Source organism: Coregonus clupeaformis, chromosome 22 (assembly GCF_020615455.1).
Source record: "Coregonus clupeaformis isolate EN_2021a chromosome 22, ASM2061545v1, whole genome shotgun sequence".
Taxonomy (NCBI): domain Eukaryota; kingdom Metazoa; phylum Chordata; class Actinopteri; order Salmoniformes; family Salmonidae; genus Coregonus; species Coregonus clupeaformis.
This window is the reverse complement of record NC_059213.1, coordinates 74,488-88,380: the sequence shown is the minus strand read 5'-3', so window position 1 is coordinate 88,380 and position 13,893 is coordinate 74,488. Positions and strand designations below refer to the sequence as shown.

General features: G+C 43.5%; 1 protein-coding gene across 2 annotated transcripts in view; it reads left to right on the top strand.

The window, feature by feature from the left end:
• Window positions 1-13,893, top strand: part of tbc1d9 (TBC1 domain family, member 9 (with GRAM domain)) — a 37,651-nt gene that overhangs the window by 13,113 nt on the left and 10,645 nt on the right. Inside the window, exons 3-11 of one of the 2 annotated variants that reach the window (XM_041843241.2) lie at window positions 2,712-2,830; window positions 3,509-3,737; window positions 4,134-4,210; window positions 4,323-4,507; window positions 7,730-7,937; window positions 8,708-8,914; window positions 9,271-9,450; window positions 10,664-10,814; window positions 13,261-13,475. In XM_041843241.2, coding sequence (XP_041699175.2) covers window positions 2,712-2,830; window positions 3,509-3,737; window positions 4,134-4,210; window positions 4,323-4,507; window positions 7,730-7,937; window positions 8,708-8,914; window positions 9,271-9,450; window positions 10,664-10,814; window positions 13,261-13,475 — 1,571 coding nt within the window. Of the gene's footprint in view, window positions 1-2,711; window positions 2,831-2,856; window positions 2,912-3,508; window positions 3,738-4,133; window positions 4,211-4,322; window positions 4,508-7,729; window positions 7,938-8,707; window positions 8,915-9,270; window positions 9,451-10,663; window positions 10,815-13,260; window positions 13,476-13,893 lie in introns of those variants that run through there. The other variant, XM_045206337.1, reaches the window with a different exon arrangement.

Genomic DNA, 13,893 nt, shown 5'->3' with positions numbered 1-13,893 from the left:
AGTATTTGATACACTGCCGATTTTGCAGGTTTTCTTACTTACAAAGCATGTAGAGGTCTGTAATTTTTATCATAGGTACACTTCAACTGTGAGAGACAGAATCTAAAACAAAAATCCAGAAAATCACATTGTATGGTTTTTAAGTAATTAATTTGCATTTTATTGCATGACATAAGTATTTGATCACCTACCAACCAGTAAGAATTCCGGCTCTCACAGACCTGTTAGTTTTTCTTTAAGAAGCCCTCCTGTTCTCCACTCATTACCTGTATTAACTGCACCTGTTTGAACTTGTTACCTGTATAAAAGACACCTGTCCACACACTCAATTAAACAGACTCCAACCTCTCCACAATGGCCAAGACCAGAGAGCTATGTAAGGACATCAGGGATACAATTGTAGACCTGCACAAGGCTGGGATGGGCTACAGGACAATAGGCAAGCAGCTTGGTGAGAAGGCAACAACTGTTGGTGCAATTATTAGGAAATGGAAGAAGTTCAAGATGACTGTCAATCACCCTCGGTCTGGGGCTCCATGCAAGATCTCACCTCGTGGGGCATCAATGATCATGAGGAAGGTGAGGGATCAGCCCAGAACTACACGGCAGGACCTGGTCAATGACCTGAAGAGAGCTGGGACCACAGTCTCAAAGAAAACCATTAGTAACACACTACGCCGTCATGGATTAAAATCCTGCAGCGCACGCAAGGTCCCCCTGCTCAAGCCAGCGCATATCCAGGCCCATCTGAAGTTTGCCAATGACCATCTGGATGATCCAGAGGAGGAATGGGAGAAGGTCATGTGGTCTGATGAGACAAAAATATAGCTTTTTGGTCTAAACTCAACTCGCCGTGTTTGGAGGAAGAAGAAGGATGAGTACAACCCCAAGAACACCATCCCAACCGTGAAGCATGGAGGTGGAAACATCATTCTTTGGGGATGCTTTTCTGCAAAGGTGACAGGACGACTGCACCGTATTGAGGGGAGGATGGATGGGGCCATGTATCGCGAGATCTTGGCCAACAACCTCCTCTCAGTAAGAGCATTGAAGATGGGTCGTGGCTGGGTCTTCCAGCATGACAACGACCCGAAACACACAGCCAGGGCAACTAAGGAGTGGCTCCGTAAGAAGCATCTCAAGGTCATGGAGTGGCCTAGCCAGTCTCCAGACCTGAACCCAATAGAACATCTTTGGAGGGAGCTGAAAGTCCGTATTGCCCAGCGACAGCCCCGAAATCTGAAGGATCTGGAGAAGGTCTGTATGGAGGAGTGGGGCAAAATCCCTACTGCAGTGTGTGCAAACCTGGTCAAGACCTACAGGAAACGTATGATCTCTGTAATTGCAAACAAAGGTTTCTGTACCAAATATTAAGTTCTGCTTTTCTGATGTATGAAATACTTATGTCATGCAATAAAATGCAAATTAATTACTTAAAAATCATACAATGTGATTTTCTGGATTTTTGTTTTAGATTCCGTCTCTCACAGTTGAAGTGTACCTATGATAAAAATTACAGACCTCTACATGCTTTGTAAGTAGGAAAACCTGCTAAATCGGCAGTGTATCAAATACTTGTTCTCCCCACTGTATATACCATGTGTATATATATATATATATATATATATATATATATATATATATATATATATATATATCCATGTATGCATTCACTAACTGTAAGTCGCTCTTATCCAAAATGACTAAAATGTAAATATATAAAATGACTAAAAATAACCTTAAGTAAAAGCACGGCAAAAAAAGGTATGTCATAAGGTCTTTCTTAAAAATGTCTACAGTTTGAGGCCCTCAGATTCTCTGGCAGGCTGTTCTAAACACCATAGTGGCTGAAAGCAGCCTGACCAAACGTTATGGTTCGGAGTCTGACCTTTGGAACAACTAAAAGGCCAGTGCCTGACTTCCAGGATCTGAGGGACCGACCGGGCACATATCTTAAAAGCATATCAGACGTATTCAGGTGCAAGACCACGTATTGCTTTCAAAATCAATAAAACAATTTCAAAATCCACTCTAAAACTAACAGCAAATGCAGTGACTTTAAAATATGTGTTGTGTGTGTGCTCTCCTTCTGGTCTTTGTAAGCACACGTGCTGCTGCATTCTGAAATCATTAAAGCTGGCCAATGTATTTTGTTTGGGGGGGAGACCAGACAGGAGAGCATTGCATTAATCAAGCGTGGTAGTAATAAAAGCATGTATTAGTCTCAGTGTTGGCAGAGGAACGGACACACTTTGGCAATATTTCTAATGTGATTTAAAAGCTGATTTGGTCACATTTCCGATGTGGGACTCAATTTAGGTCAGAGTCTAAACTCACACCTAGGTTTTTAACCTGGTGGGTTGTATCTAGTAGTCTTACTTAGCCATCTGAAGAGCTTGTTACTGCTGTCTGTACTGTCCTTCCTCTCGTCTGTCTGTCACTGACTGGGTCCTGAATCATGTACTTCCATACTACTTAGTATGCCAGAAGAGTAGGTTAGAGTCCAAGTATGCTAAATATGTTCATTATGCATATAATTGTAAGAATGATGAACAACGTCTCAGACAACATGCTGTAATGTCTCAAAGAAAATGAGGTATGGGTGAAACTCCATGCCTCCACATTCTCCTGGGAGCCTCTTGTAATCGACTTCCCTGACGCACCCCTGTCTCCCCCTCCCCGTCTCCCTGCTCCCCTCCCTCCTTCCATAGGGTGCTCCCGTAAGGAGATCACAGAGCACTGGGAGTGGCTGGAGCAGAACCTCCTGCAGACGCTGTCCATCTTCGAGAACGAGAGTGACATCACTACCTTTGTCAAGGGCAAAGTTCAGGTACTGTTTAGTGTATATATGAGCCACTTAGCAGCCACTTTTATCTAAAGAGACAGTATGGACTTCTCTGGGATTTGGAAGGTTGGTTATGTTTTGTGTTTAGATGGTGGGGTTTGGGGAATTTCACACATTTTTGTAATAGTGTTTGTGACAATAGTAATGGTAGTTGTCAGCAATTCATTTTGACAGTTTGGACATTGAAACGTATGACATTTGCCTGTGAAATGATGTTGTTGATCATGCCAGGTGTAATATTAGCCTAGCATGTAGTCAAATTAGTTTTGTAAAAATAGCTCCTGCCAGAGGCAAAATAAGGAAGCCCTGCTGTATTTACTAGTGTAGCCTGAAAACAGGTCCAGCTACTGACAAAGCCTCTAAATCAGGTTCTGTATTCATCTGTTTGGAGGTAAAGAAGTTCTTACACAATGAATAGATTATGAGAACTAGCCAGATAAGATTTATTTTAGGCCGTTTGTGGGGGGGGGGAAAGGATTACCTCAATGCTTTCTATCGAACACTCTTTCTCTCTCTTTCACTCTCTTTCTCTCTTTTTCGTTCTCACTTTGTCTGCCAGTCACTCTATCTATCTTTATTTTTTAAATGAATTTTTGAATTTGATTGATTCTCTCTCTCCCTCTCTCGCAAACTCCTTCACTCCCTCTTTCTCTCTTGCCTCAGGGTATTATAGCAGAGTACAACAAGAACCAGGACGTGAAGGAGGACGACGACACTGACAAGTTCAAGGAGGCCATCTGTAAGTTTCGTAAGCTGTTTGGCATGCCTGAAGAGGAGAAGCTGGTCAACTACTACTCCTGTAGCTACTGGAAGGGCAAGGTGCCCCGGCAGGGCTGGCTCTACCTCAGCATCAACCACATCTGCTTCTACTCTTACCTGCTGGGGAAAGAAGGTAGGGACCACTGGCATGCTGGCACAGGTACAGACACCACTACACAACTGTTTTTATACTACATACCGATTATGCATTGCTTTTGAAGACCCTTCAGAAGCCACAAAAGTAGGACATTTACATTTACATTTTAGTCATTTAGCAAACGCTCTTATCCAGAGCGACTTACAGTTAGTGAGTGCATACATTTTCTTTTCTTTTTTGTTATAGAAGTCAATGGGCTCAGGAGTAGGACAACCCCTTGATATTGTTCTGGGTGGATACAATGTATTTTTTAAGATGAAATGATGTATATTTCAAACTACCAGCTTTTAAGCAACCCAAAGATTAATAAATGCAACCATCTCTCTTCTTCAATCTATCTTTCTCCCTCTTTCTTCCCCCCTCCCCCCTCAGCCAAGCTGGTGATCCGCTGGGCCGACATCACCCAGCTGGAAAAAAGTGCCACGCTTCTCCTCCCCGACGCCGTCAAGGTGAGCCTTTTAAATCATATCAACTATACTGCATGTTATCATCTCTTTAACCTCTCTTTATCCATCCATAGACCCCTCTAACCTTAATTTATTCTTCCATTCCTCGGTCAAGGTGAGCACGCGGGTGGCTGAGCACGTCTTCTCGGTCTTCCTCAACGTCAACGAGACCTTCAAGCTGATGGAGCAGCTGGCCAACATCGCCATGAGACAGCTCCTCGACAACAAGGGCTTTGAGCAGGACCGCTCCCTGCCCAAACTCAAGAGGAAGACACCCAAAAAGGTGTCCGCTCTCAAGAGGTGAGGTTTGGTGAAGGGGGTTCTTGGGAGGTTCTGGTGGGTTTCTTGGGCGGTTTGGTGAAGTTCTGTTGGGGGTTCTGGGGAGGTTTGGTGAGGCTGGATGTTGTAGGTGAGAGAGGTTTGTTGGTCTCCCCTCGAGGTTCGGTGGATTGGTTTCTGGGGAGATGCAGTAGTTAGTCATAATGTAGGTATTTATAATGCTGCATAACATTACAAAAGTCTTTGCTGCGGGTGATCTATAACCATTCACAACCTTTCCATGTGGTTGCATGGCATTGTAAGTGTTAGACAGTTTAATAAACAATATACTAAGACTTAACTAAATGACTACATAAGACCACCAACAACAAAATACTAATTACTTCAGAGGAAAGAAATGTAAAGTCTTGTTCCACTGTGCCTGAAGGAAAACCAGCTGAGGAGGTGGTGGTAGTACTACATTAAAACTGGGTTCCATTTTTATTAGTTTGGCTCACAGCCACTTTTGCATTCTTTAAAACTACACCATGACTTTATTTCATAATCCTTTTAGGTACAGCTGAACTTTTACTGGCGCAGTTAACTTTAAACACTCAAGCTTGCATCATTGGCCGAGACTACGTATTTCCAAACGTATTTCCCTCGACATAGATTCCAACTCTCTAATCACTACCTATACTGTTTCCCTATATAAATGTATATAGTAGTAACTGTTGCCCTATATAGATGTCTATTGTAGTAGTAACTGTTGCCCTATATAGATGTCTATTGCAGTAGTAACTGTTGCCCTATATAGATGTCTATTGTAGTAGTAACTGTTGCCCTATATAGATGTCTATTGTAGTAGTAACTGTTGCCCTATATAGATGTATATTGCAGTAGTAACTGTTGCCCTATATAGATGTCTATTGCAGTAGTAACTGTTGCCCTATATAGATGTCTATTGCAGTAGTAACTGTTGCCCTATATAGATGTCTATTGCAGTAGTAACTGTTGCCCTATATAGATGTCTATTGCAGTAGTAACTGTTGCCCTATATAGATGTCTATTGCAGTAGTAACTATTGCCCTATATAGATGTCTATTGCAGTAGTAACTGTTGCCCTATATAGATGTCTATTGTAGTAGTAACTGTTGCCCTATATAGATGTCTATTGCAGTAGTAACTGTTGCCCTATATAGATGTCTATTGCAGTAGTAACTGTTGCCCTATATAGATGTCTATTGCAGTAGTAACTGTTGCCCTATATAGATGTCTATTGTAGTAGTAACTGTTGCCCCTATATAGATGTCTATTGTAGTAGTAACTGTTGCCCTATATAGATGTCTATTGTAGTAGTAACTGTTGCCCTATATAGATGTCTATTGTAGTAGTAACTGTTGCCCTATATAGATGTCTATTGTAGTAGTAACTGTTGCCCTATATAGATGTCTATTGTAGTAGTAACTGTTGCCCTATATAGATGTCTATTGTAGTAGTAACTGTTGCCCTATATAGATGTATATTGTAGTAGTAACTGTTGCCCTATATAGATGTCTATTGTAGTAGTAACTGTTGCCCTATATAGATGTCTATTGTAGTAGTAACTGTTGCCCTATATAGATGTCTATTGCAGTAGTAACTGTTGCCCTATATAGATGTCTATTGCAGTAGTAACTGTTGCCCTATATAGATGTCTATTGTAGTAGTAACTGTTGCCCTATATAGATGTCTATTGTAGTAGTAACTGTTGCCCTATATAGATGTCTATTGCAGTAGTAACTGTTGCCCTATATAGATGTCTATTGCAGTAGTAACTGTTGCCCTATATAGATGTCTATTGCAGTAGTAACTGTTGCCCTATATAGATGTCTATTGCAGTAGTAACTGTTGCCCTATATAGATGTCTATTGCAGTAGTAACTGTTGCCCTATATAGATGTCTATTGCAGTAGTAACTGTTGCCCTATATAGATGTCTATTGCAGTAGTAACTGTTGCCCTATATAGATGTCTATTGCAGTAGTAACTGTTGCCCTATATAGATGTCTATTGCAGTAGTAACTGTTGCCCTATATAGATGTCTATTGCAGTAGTAACTGTTGCCCTATATAGATGTCTATTGCAGTAGTAACTGTTGCCCTATATAGATGTCTATTGCAGTAGTAACTGTTGCCCTATATAGATGTCTATTGCAGTAGTAACTGTTGCCCTATATAGATGTCTATTGCAGTAGGAACTGTTGCCCTATATAGATGTCTATTGCAGTAGTAACTGTTGCCCTATATAGATGTCTATTGCAGTAGTAACTGTTGCCCTATATAGATGTCTATTGCAGTAGTAACTGTTGCCCTATATAGATGTCTATTGCAGTAGTAACTGTTGCCCTATATAGATGTCTATTGCAGTAGTAACTGTTGCCCTATATAGATGTCTATTGCAGTAGTAACTGTTGCCCTATATAGATGTCTATTGCAGTAGTAACTGTTGCCCTATATAGATGTCTATTGTAGTAGTAACTGTTGCCCTATATAGATGTATATTGCAGTAGTAACTGTTGCCCTATATAGATGTCTATTGCAGTAGTAACTGTTGCCCTATATAGATGTCTATTGCAGTATTATACTGTCATACTTGGTCTCAAAGGGCTCTTTCACTCCATTGACCTGGTTTTCCCCATATTGGGGAGAAAAAAAAATACATTTCAAATATTTTATTTTGATGCATTTTAGGATACATGTGAAATATAACTAATTGGCGAAATGTATTTTTGATGCATTTTGAAATGTATATTAATGCGTGACATACATTTATAAATGTATTTGGAATACATACAATTGTATGGAAATACACAGTGTACAAAGCATTACGAATGTCTGCTCTTTCCATGGCAGACTGATGAAGGGGAGGAGCAAGGTTAAAGAAGGATTTTCAAGCCTTGAGAGACAGTTGAGACATGGATTGTGTATGTGTGCCGTTCAGAGAGTGAATGGGCAAGACAAAAGATTTAAGTGCCTTTTGAATGGGGTATGATAATAGGTGCCAGGCGCACCGGTTTGTGTCAAGAACTGCAACGCTGCTGGGTTTTTCACGCTCAACAGTTTCCCGTGTGTATCAAGAATGGTCCACCACCCATTTTTTTTCCTAAACACCAAGACTGTTAAAATCTCAACTAACTGCTGCTATTAAAAGATAACATTATGTTCCGAAGTGGATTCTTGGCCATCTCTAGACCATCTCTTGAACCTTGTTGTTGTCTCACCCAGGGACCTGGATGCCAGGGCTAAGAGCGAGCGCTACCGGGCGTTGTTCCGTCTGCCCAAGGATGAGAAGCTGGACGGACACACGGGCTGCACCCTTTGGACCCCCTTCAACAAGATGCACATTCTGGGCCAGATGTTTGTCTCCACTAACTACATCTGCTTCACTTCCAAGGAGGAGACCCTGTGCAGCCTCATCATCCCTCTAAGAGAGGTGAGTAGTCCTGGAGCTCTCTGGGATTCCAGGTTGGTGACCGTTGAGCTAGCCTTTTTTGACCATTTCGGATGATGCTAAGACAAAAGTCAATATGGGACCACTATAGATTTGAGATTTTCCATCAGGAAAGAAAGGCTACCTTTGACCCTTTGACAAGTTCTGTGTCTGCCGCTGTAGGGTGCATACTAGCAGGGCATTTAGAAAGAGCAGCGGCCGGGTTAACACACTCTGGTAGGGGGCTGTCACTCCCAATCTGCTTTAGTCACTGCCCCTCGCCCAGCCATTGCCTTGGCGATCAGGAGTCCACCCTGTCACATCCCATCCCCATCAGCCATCTTAAACTACCCCACAGCCTTAATCGCTGGCAGGGCAGAGTGTGGATCGAATACTAATGCCTAGTGTTGTGATGTGTGGCACTGAATTGATTCAGTCACCTAGTATGTGGGTTGAAGTGTTGATATGGTGAAACCTATTGTGTGCTTGGGATGGTATGTTGGCCTTTGGTCATTGCACATGGGAATATTGGCCTATATGGTTAGATGAAGGTTAAATAAATCAATACATTTGCGATGGGTTAGTGTAGTTCATGTTCTACATCGAGTGCTACATCGAACACTTTCTCATATGAAATAGGAGATGTATATCTTAGTAGACGTATGTTGCGTCCTCACATCACATATCACTGACGTACTGTATCTTATGACTGACATATCTGTTGTGACTGGCATATCTGTTGTGACTGACCTCTGTGTCTCTGTCCCTCCCAGGTGACGATAGTGGAGAAGGCGGACAGCTCCAACTTTTTGCCCAGCCCACTGTCCATCAGCACCAAGAACAAGATGACCTTCCTGTTCGCCAACCTCAAGGACCGGGACTTCCTGGTCCAGAGGATCTCTGACTTCCTGCAGCAGACCACCTCCAAGATCTACTTCGAGAGGGAGATTACCGGGAGTGTGAACAGCTCCGACGACGAGGTGAGGGCACATCTGTCATTGTATATCTAGGATGTTGTACATAATTTAAATCTCTTCCACAACTGCACCCCCAGTTTGCTGAGAAGTCTCCCTCTCCTCCAGGACTTCAGTAAATAGACTTGCCATGATTATTATCACAGGTCTCTGATCAGCTCTTATCATAAAGCACACTGCATTAACTATCCTTGCCCTGATCCTGGACCTGTGTTGCTCTCCACAAGGTGTATTCTCATTATTATTAGTTTGGCATCTCATCACAGGTCTCAGAACAGCTGTTATGGTAAACTCATGATAATTGACTGCATTAACAATCTCCTAACTCTGATCCTGAATCTCTCTCTCTTGCTCTCCTCTAGGTGTACTCCCAGCAGGGCTCTCTCCTCTCCAGCAGTCCCCAGCGCAGCAGCCTGGGCTCAGAGGGCTTCTCTGAGGGCGAGCGCCAGTTTAACCTCAACGACAACAGCGTGCCCACCGCCACCCAGGCCCTCATGACCATGTACCGCCGCCGCTCGCCAGAGGAGTTCAACCCCAAACTGGTACGGTCATTGAATGGTCACGGCATATACGGTTCTGGTCACATGTGGTCGAACGTAAGAAGATGCTCTATTGCTATAGTAGAGAATTGGAATGATTGCACATGATGATTGATGGAACTGAACTGGGACTAAATGAATTGATTGAGTTGAAAACATTTACTTACAGTGACAAAATATTGTAACAAATTGTAATTGCGTGTGTATACCTGCATGCTGACTAAGCCATTGGGAATTCAATATCTGCAAGTAATAACTTGAGGCTTCTCCCAAGCCAAGCCTCAAATAAAATAACATTGTATTGGTCGCATACACCTATTTAGCAGATGTTATTGCGGGTGTAGCGAAATGCTTGTGTTCCTAGCTCCAATGGTGCAGTAATGTCTAACAATACACAACAACAAAATACTGCAAAGTTGCTTAGGAGCCAGAAACAGAGCGGCCATGTCTATCAGCGCCATCATTGTCTCAACCTTGATCTAAAACGATGCTTGGCTTGCAGTCTGCAGTCACTATGTTCTGGTCCTGATCTAACCTCCAGCAGGCTTTGCACTGCACAATTCAAAAGGCCTGCAGTGAAGTTGCTGATGTAGACCAATGGAGGGGGAGTGTGTGGAAGGGATATTAGACCCAAGTTAATTGAAGTAAACAAAGCCCTAATCAAATTATTCAGAGACCTCATGGGGAGTATTTGTGCTAGATACGTCTGTGTCGGAAGTTAGAAACATTGTTTAGGCTTTGAGGGCTCTCTGGCTCAATATTTTATGAGGTAGTCATTTTTAAGCCTCCTACGAACCATCCTGATCTCGCGAGCTTACATTCTGCGTGTATCGAAACAGAGATTAGGACGGTTCGTACGAGGCTAGTCATTTTTTTTGCTTTCCGCAGAGAAGTTGGTTTGTTGGCTCAGCTGTTGCAAGGGTCTGTGTCGCTCTCTGTGTCGCTCTATGTGTCGCTCTTGCTCTCTGTCTCTGTGTCTCTCTGTGTGTCTTTCTCTCTCTCGCTCTCTCTCTCTCTCTCTCTCTCTCTCTGTCTCTCTCTCTCTTTCTCTGTGTCTCTCTGTCTCTCTCTGTCTCTGTGTATGTGTCCTAATACATCATTCTATAGTTCTCTCTAAGGTGAGCTTTACTGGCATGAAATGTGGCTCTTATGACATCTCTCTTTTTCCTTTCTCTTACACATGCAAGATTAACTATCCATTTTTATTTTTCCCCAGGCCAAGGAGTTCCTGAAGGAACAGGCGTGGAAGAACCACTTCACCGAGTATGGCCAGGGGGTGTGTATGTACCGTACAGAGAAGACCAAGGACCTGGTGCTTAAAGGCATCCCAGAGAACATGAGGGGAGAGCTGTGGCTGCTCTTCTCTGGTGAGGCCAACAGTCGCACGCGCTCTCACAAACAGTCAGACGTGGGCATGATCACAAACACACACATACATTACACGCACACACACAATACACTCTCACATTCACTGTACATAGTCATTTGTATATTTACGCAGTAAGGCCCGAGGAGGTGTGGTATATGGTCAATATACCACGGCTATGTGCTGTTCTTAGCACAACGCAACACGGAGTGCCTGGACACAGCCCTTAGCCGTGGTATATTGGCCATATATCACAAACCCCTGAGGTGCCTTATTGCTATTATAAACTGGTTACCAACGTAATTAGAGCAATAAAAATACATGTTTTGTCATACCCGTGGTATACCACGGCTGTCAGCCAATCAGCATTCAGGGCTCGAACCACCCAGTTTATAATACATTATGTCTGCCGGTTCTTGATATTCACATACTCTACTTTCACTCATTCTGCATCTCCACAAGCCATGCAGATACACACTCAGACCACAGATAGACAGTACTACGTGCTCACACACTCAGACCACAGATAGACAGTACTACGTGCTCACACACTCAGACCACAGATAGACAGTACTACGTGCTCACACACTCTGACCACAGATAGACAGTACTACGTGCTCACACACTCAGACCACAGATAGACAGTACTACGTGCTCACACACTCAGACCACAGATAGACAGTACTACGTGCTCACACACTCATACACCAACTCCTAACCTGTAGCCAGCATCGTGTGGTGGGACCACACATCTCATGACTATAGTTATTGTTACTATAGTAATGAGTTTAATCAACATTTCATTCCCCCTTTTGTGGTTTGAGCACAGAATGGTTCATCATCCAGGTGTATTAGAAGTATTGACCGTCAAATATGAGCTTTTCTTTCAGTGTACATATGGATTTGGGTAGCCTCTCATTTAAACATGCATTAGCTTGGCCTTGGCAACGCATTCCGTTCCCATCTGCTGCCTGAGCAGCAGTATCTTATCTTTGTATTATCTTCCATGCAGGGGATCTAGTAACTGGGCTGCATGCTTGACGTTCACTGCTACAGCTTATTACAGTAAAAAGCACACATTCTATAGCCTGCTTAAGCCACACTGAACACTGACAGTCTGCTTTACAAATACAGCAGCTTACGTAGGGGTTGGGTTGGAGACGTAGGCCTACGTTGTGGCCACCATAGCTGTGAAAAGCTGACCTATATATTTAAACGTGAAGAACCAGTAGGTCTACAGGGAGAGTCACTGCTTAGCTCACCAAACAATGTTTTTATACTTCATCCTCTCTTCTTCCTGGAGTAAATGCCTTGCAGCCACGCGACAGCACTAGCAGTTAGCGCTTATCTACCTTTGGGGAGTTGCAGGCTATAAACTGCTCCTTCCGTCCGCTAGTGACCTACTTGTGGAACCTTCTGCGGTCGCTATGGCAGCCATACATCTGCACTTCCTGGAGGGACTGGTGTGTTTACATGTTAGCCTAGTGTCTCTGTCGGCGTAGCTCGCTAGCTGTGCTTTTATGTGGAAAAAGATGCAGCATTTGAATGCAACCTCTGTACTTGTCCCTCTACTCACACTCACTATCACAGTGGGTACAGTTGATAAGCCTGCATTTCACTGAGCTAGAAGAGCGAGTTTGAGGATGTTGAGAGACTGGTTCACCACGCTTTTACCCAGGGAATGCACTTCTCTGCTTGAAGGTCCCCTCCCCCTTTCTCTGAATGGTTTGGCCTGTGTTGTTGCTCCCAGTGCACAGTCATGGCTGGGAGGAGGGAGGAGGGAGGGAGGGAGGGAGGGGGGGGCTATAAAGCCACTAAGGGTTCAGTGTAGAAGGGATTCTGCCTAAAGCGAGAGTGGAAGGCTTACTACTGCATGTCTACTGGCTGCTTGCCACATCCCTCAGTTAGTAGAGATGGAATGAGCAATGGCATGTCTTCAGTTCTGGTTTCATCACTCTAACCATTTCTGCAACTGATTACGTTGACTATGCAACGCCATTGAAATGGTAGCCAAACACCTGACACTAGATCCCCTGCATGGAAGATAATACAAAGATAATACAAATATCTTGAAGATAATACAAAATACCTGTTGGGAGGTTCTCTTCTGCACTGTTCAACCAATCCAGTAAATGTGGAATAGGAGTTAAGATGGAGTGTCGCCTTGTTAACGTCCGAAAGCGGAAGTCGCATTACAGGCGCCCTCTTTCATTTCCCTTGAAAACTGGAATTTCCGTTTGTTGGCAACTTTCCTAAAGCTATTGCAATGCAACCCCCCCAATATAGTTACTACATAATGCAGCGAGGTTTAAAACAAAGGCCTGATATTAACTTTATGTTCCACCAGCCAATCACCAGCCAGACTTTTTAACCAGAAGTTGTCTGGTGGTCTGGTGCCAAAGGCCTCGTTTAACACTATACTAACTGTGGTCACTCCCCCCCCCCAGGGGCGATCAATGAGATGGCGACCCACCCTGGCTACTATGAGGACCTGGTAGAGAAATCTATGGGGAAGTACAACCTGGCCACGGAGGAGATCGAGAGAGACCTGCACCGCTCCCTCCCCGAACACCCAGCCTTCCAGAACGAGATGGGGATCGCTGCCCTACGAAGGGTCCTCACTGCGTACGCCTTCAGAAACCCAAACATAGGCTACTGCCAGGTACACACATAGTATATAGGATACATATACACACACAGACACACCAGCCAGGTCGCTCAAGATACACTGCCAAATTAGACGTCCGTCCAGGTAAGCAGGGCGTAAGCTGCGAGCTCCGGCTCAGAGGGTCGCGTGTTCAATCCCAGTGATATGCACTAGTTTTAACTGTTGTTATTTTAACCCTTTAATCCCAAACCTTAACCCTTAATTTAACCATTCGGAATTAATGCCTGAACTTAACCTTCTAAATCAGGGGTGTCAAACTCATTTTAGCTCAGGGGCCACATGGAGGAAAATCTATTCCCAAGTGGACCGGAAAAATCATGGTATATATAACTTAAAAACAACAACTTCAGATTGTTTTCTTTGTTTTAATACGATCAACATACAACAAAGCTGGAGCCTGAGGACAGTGTGT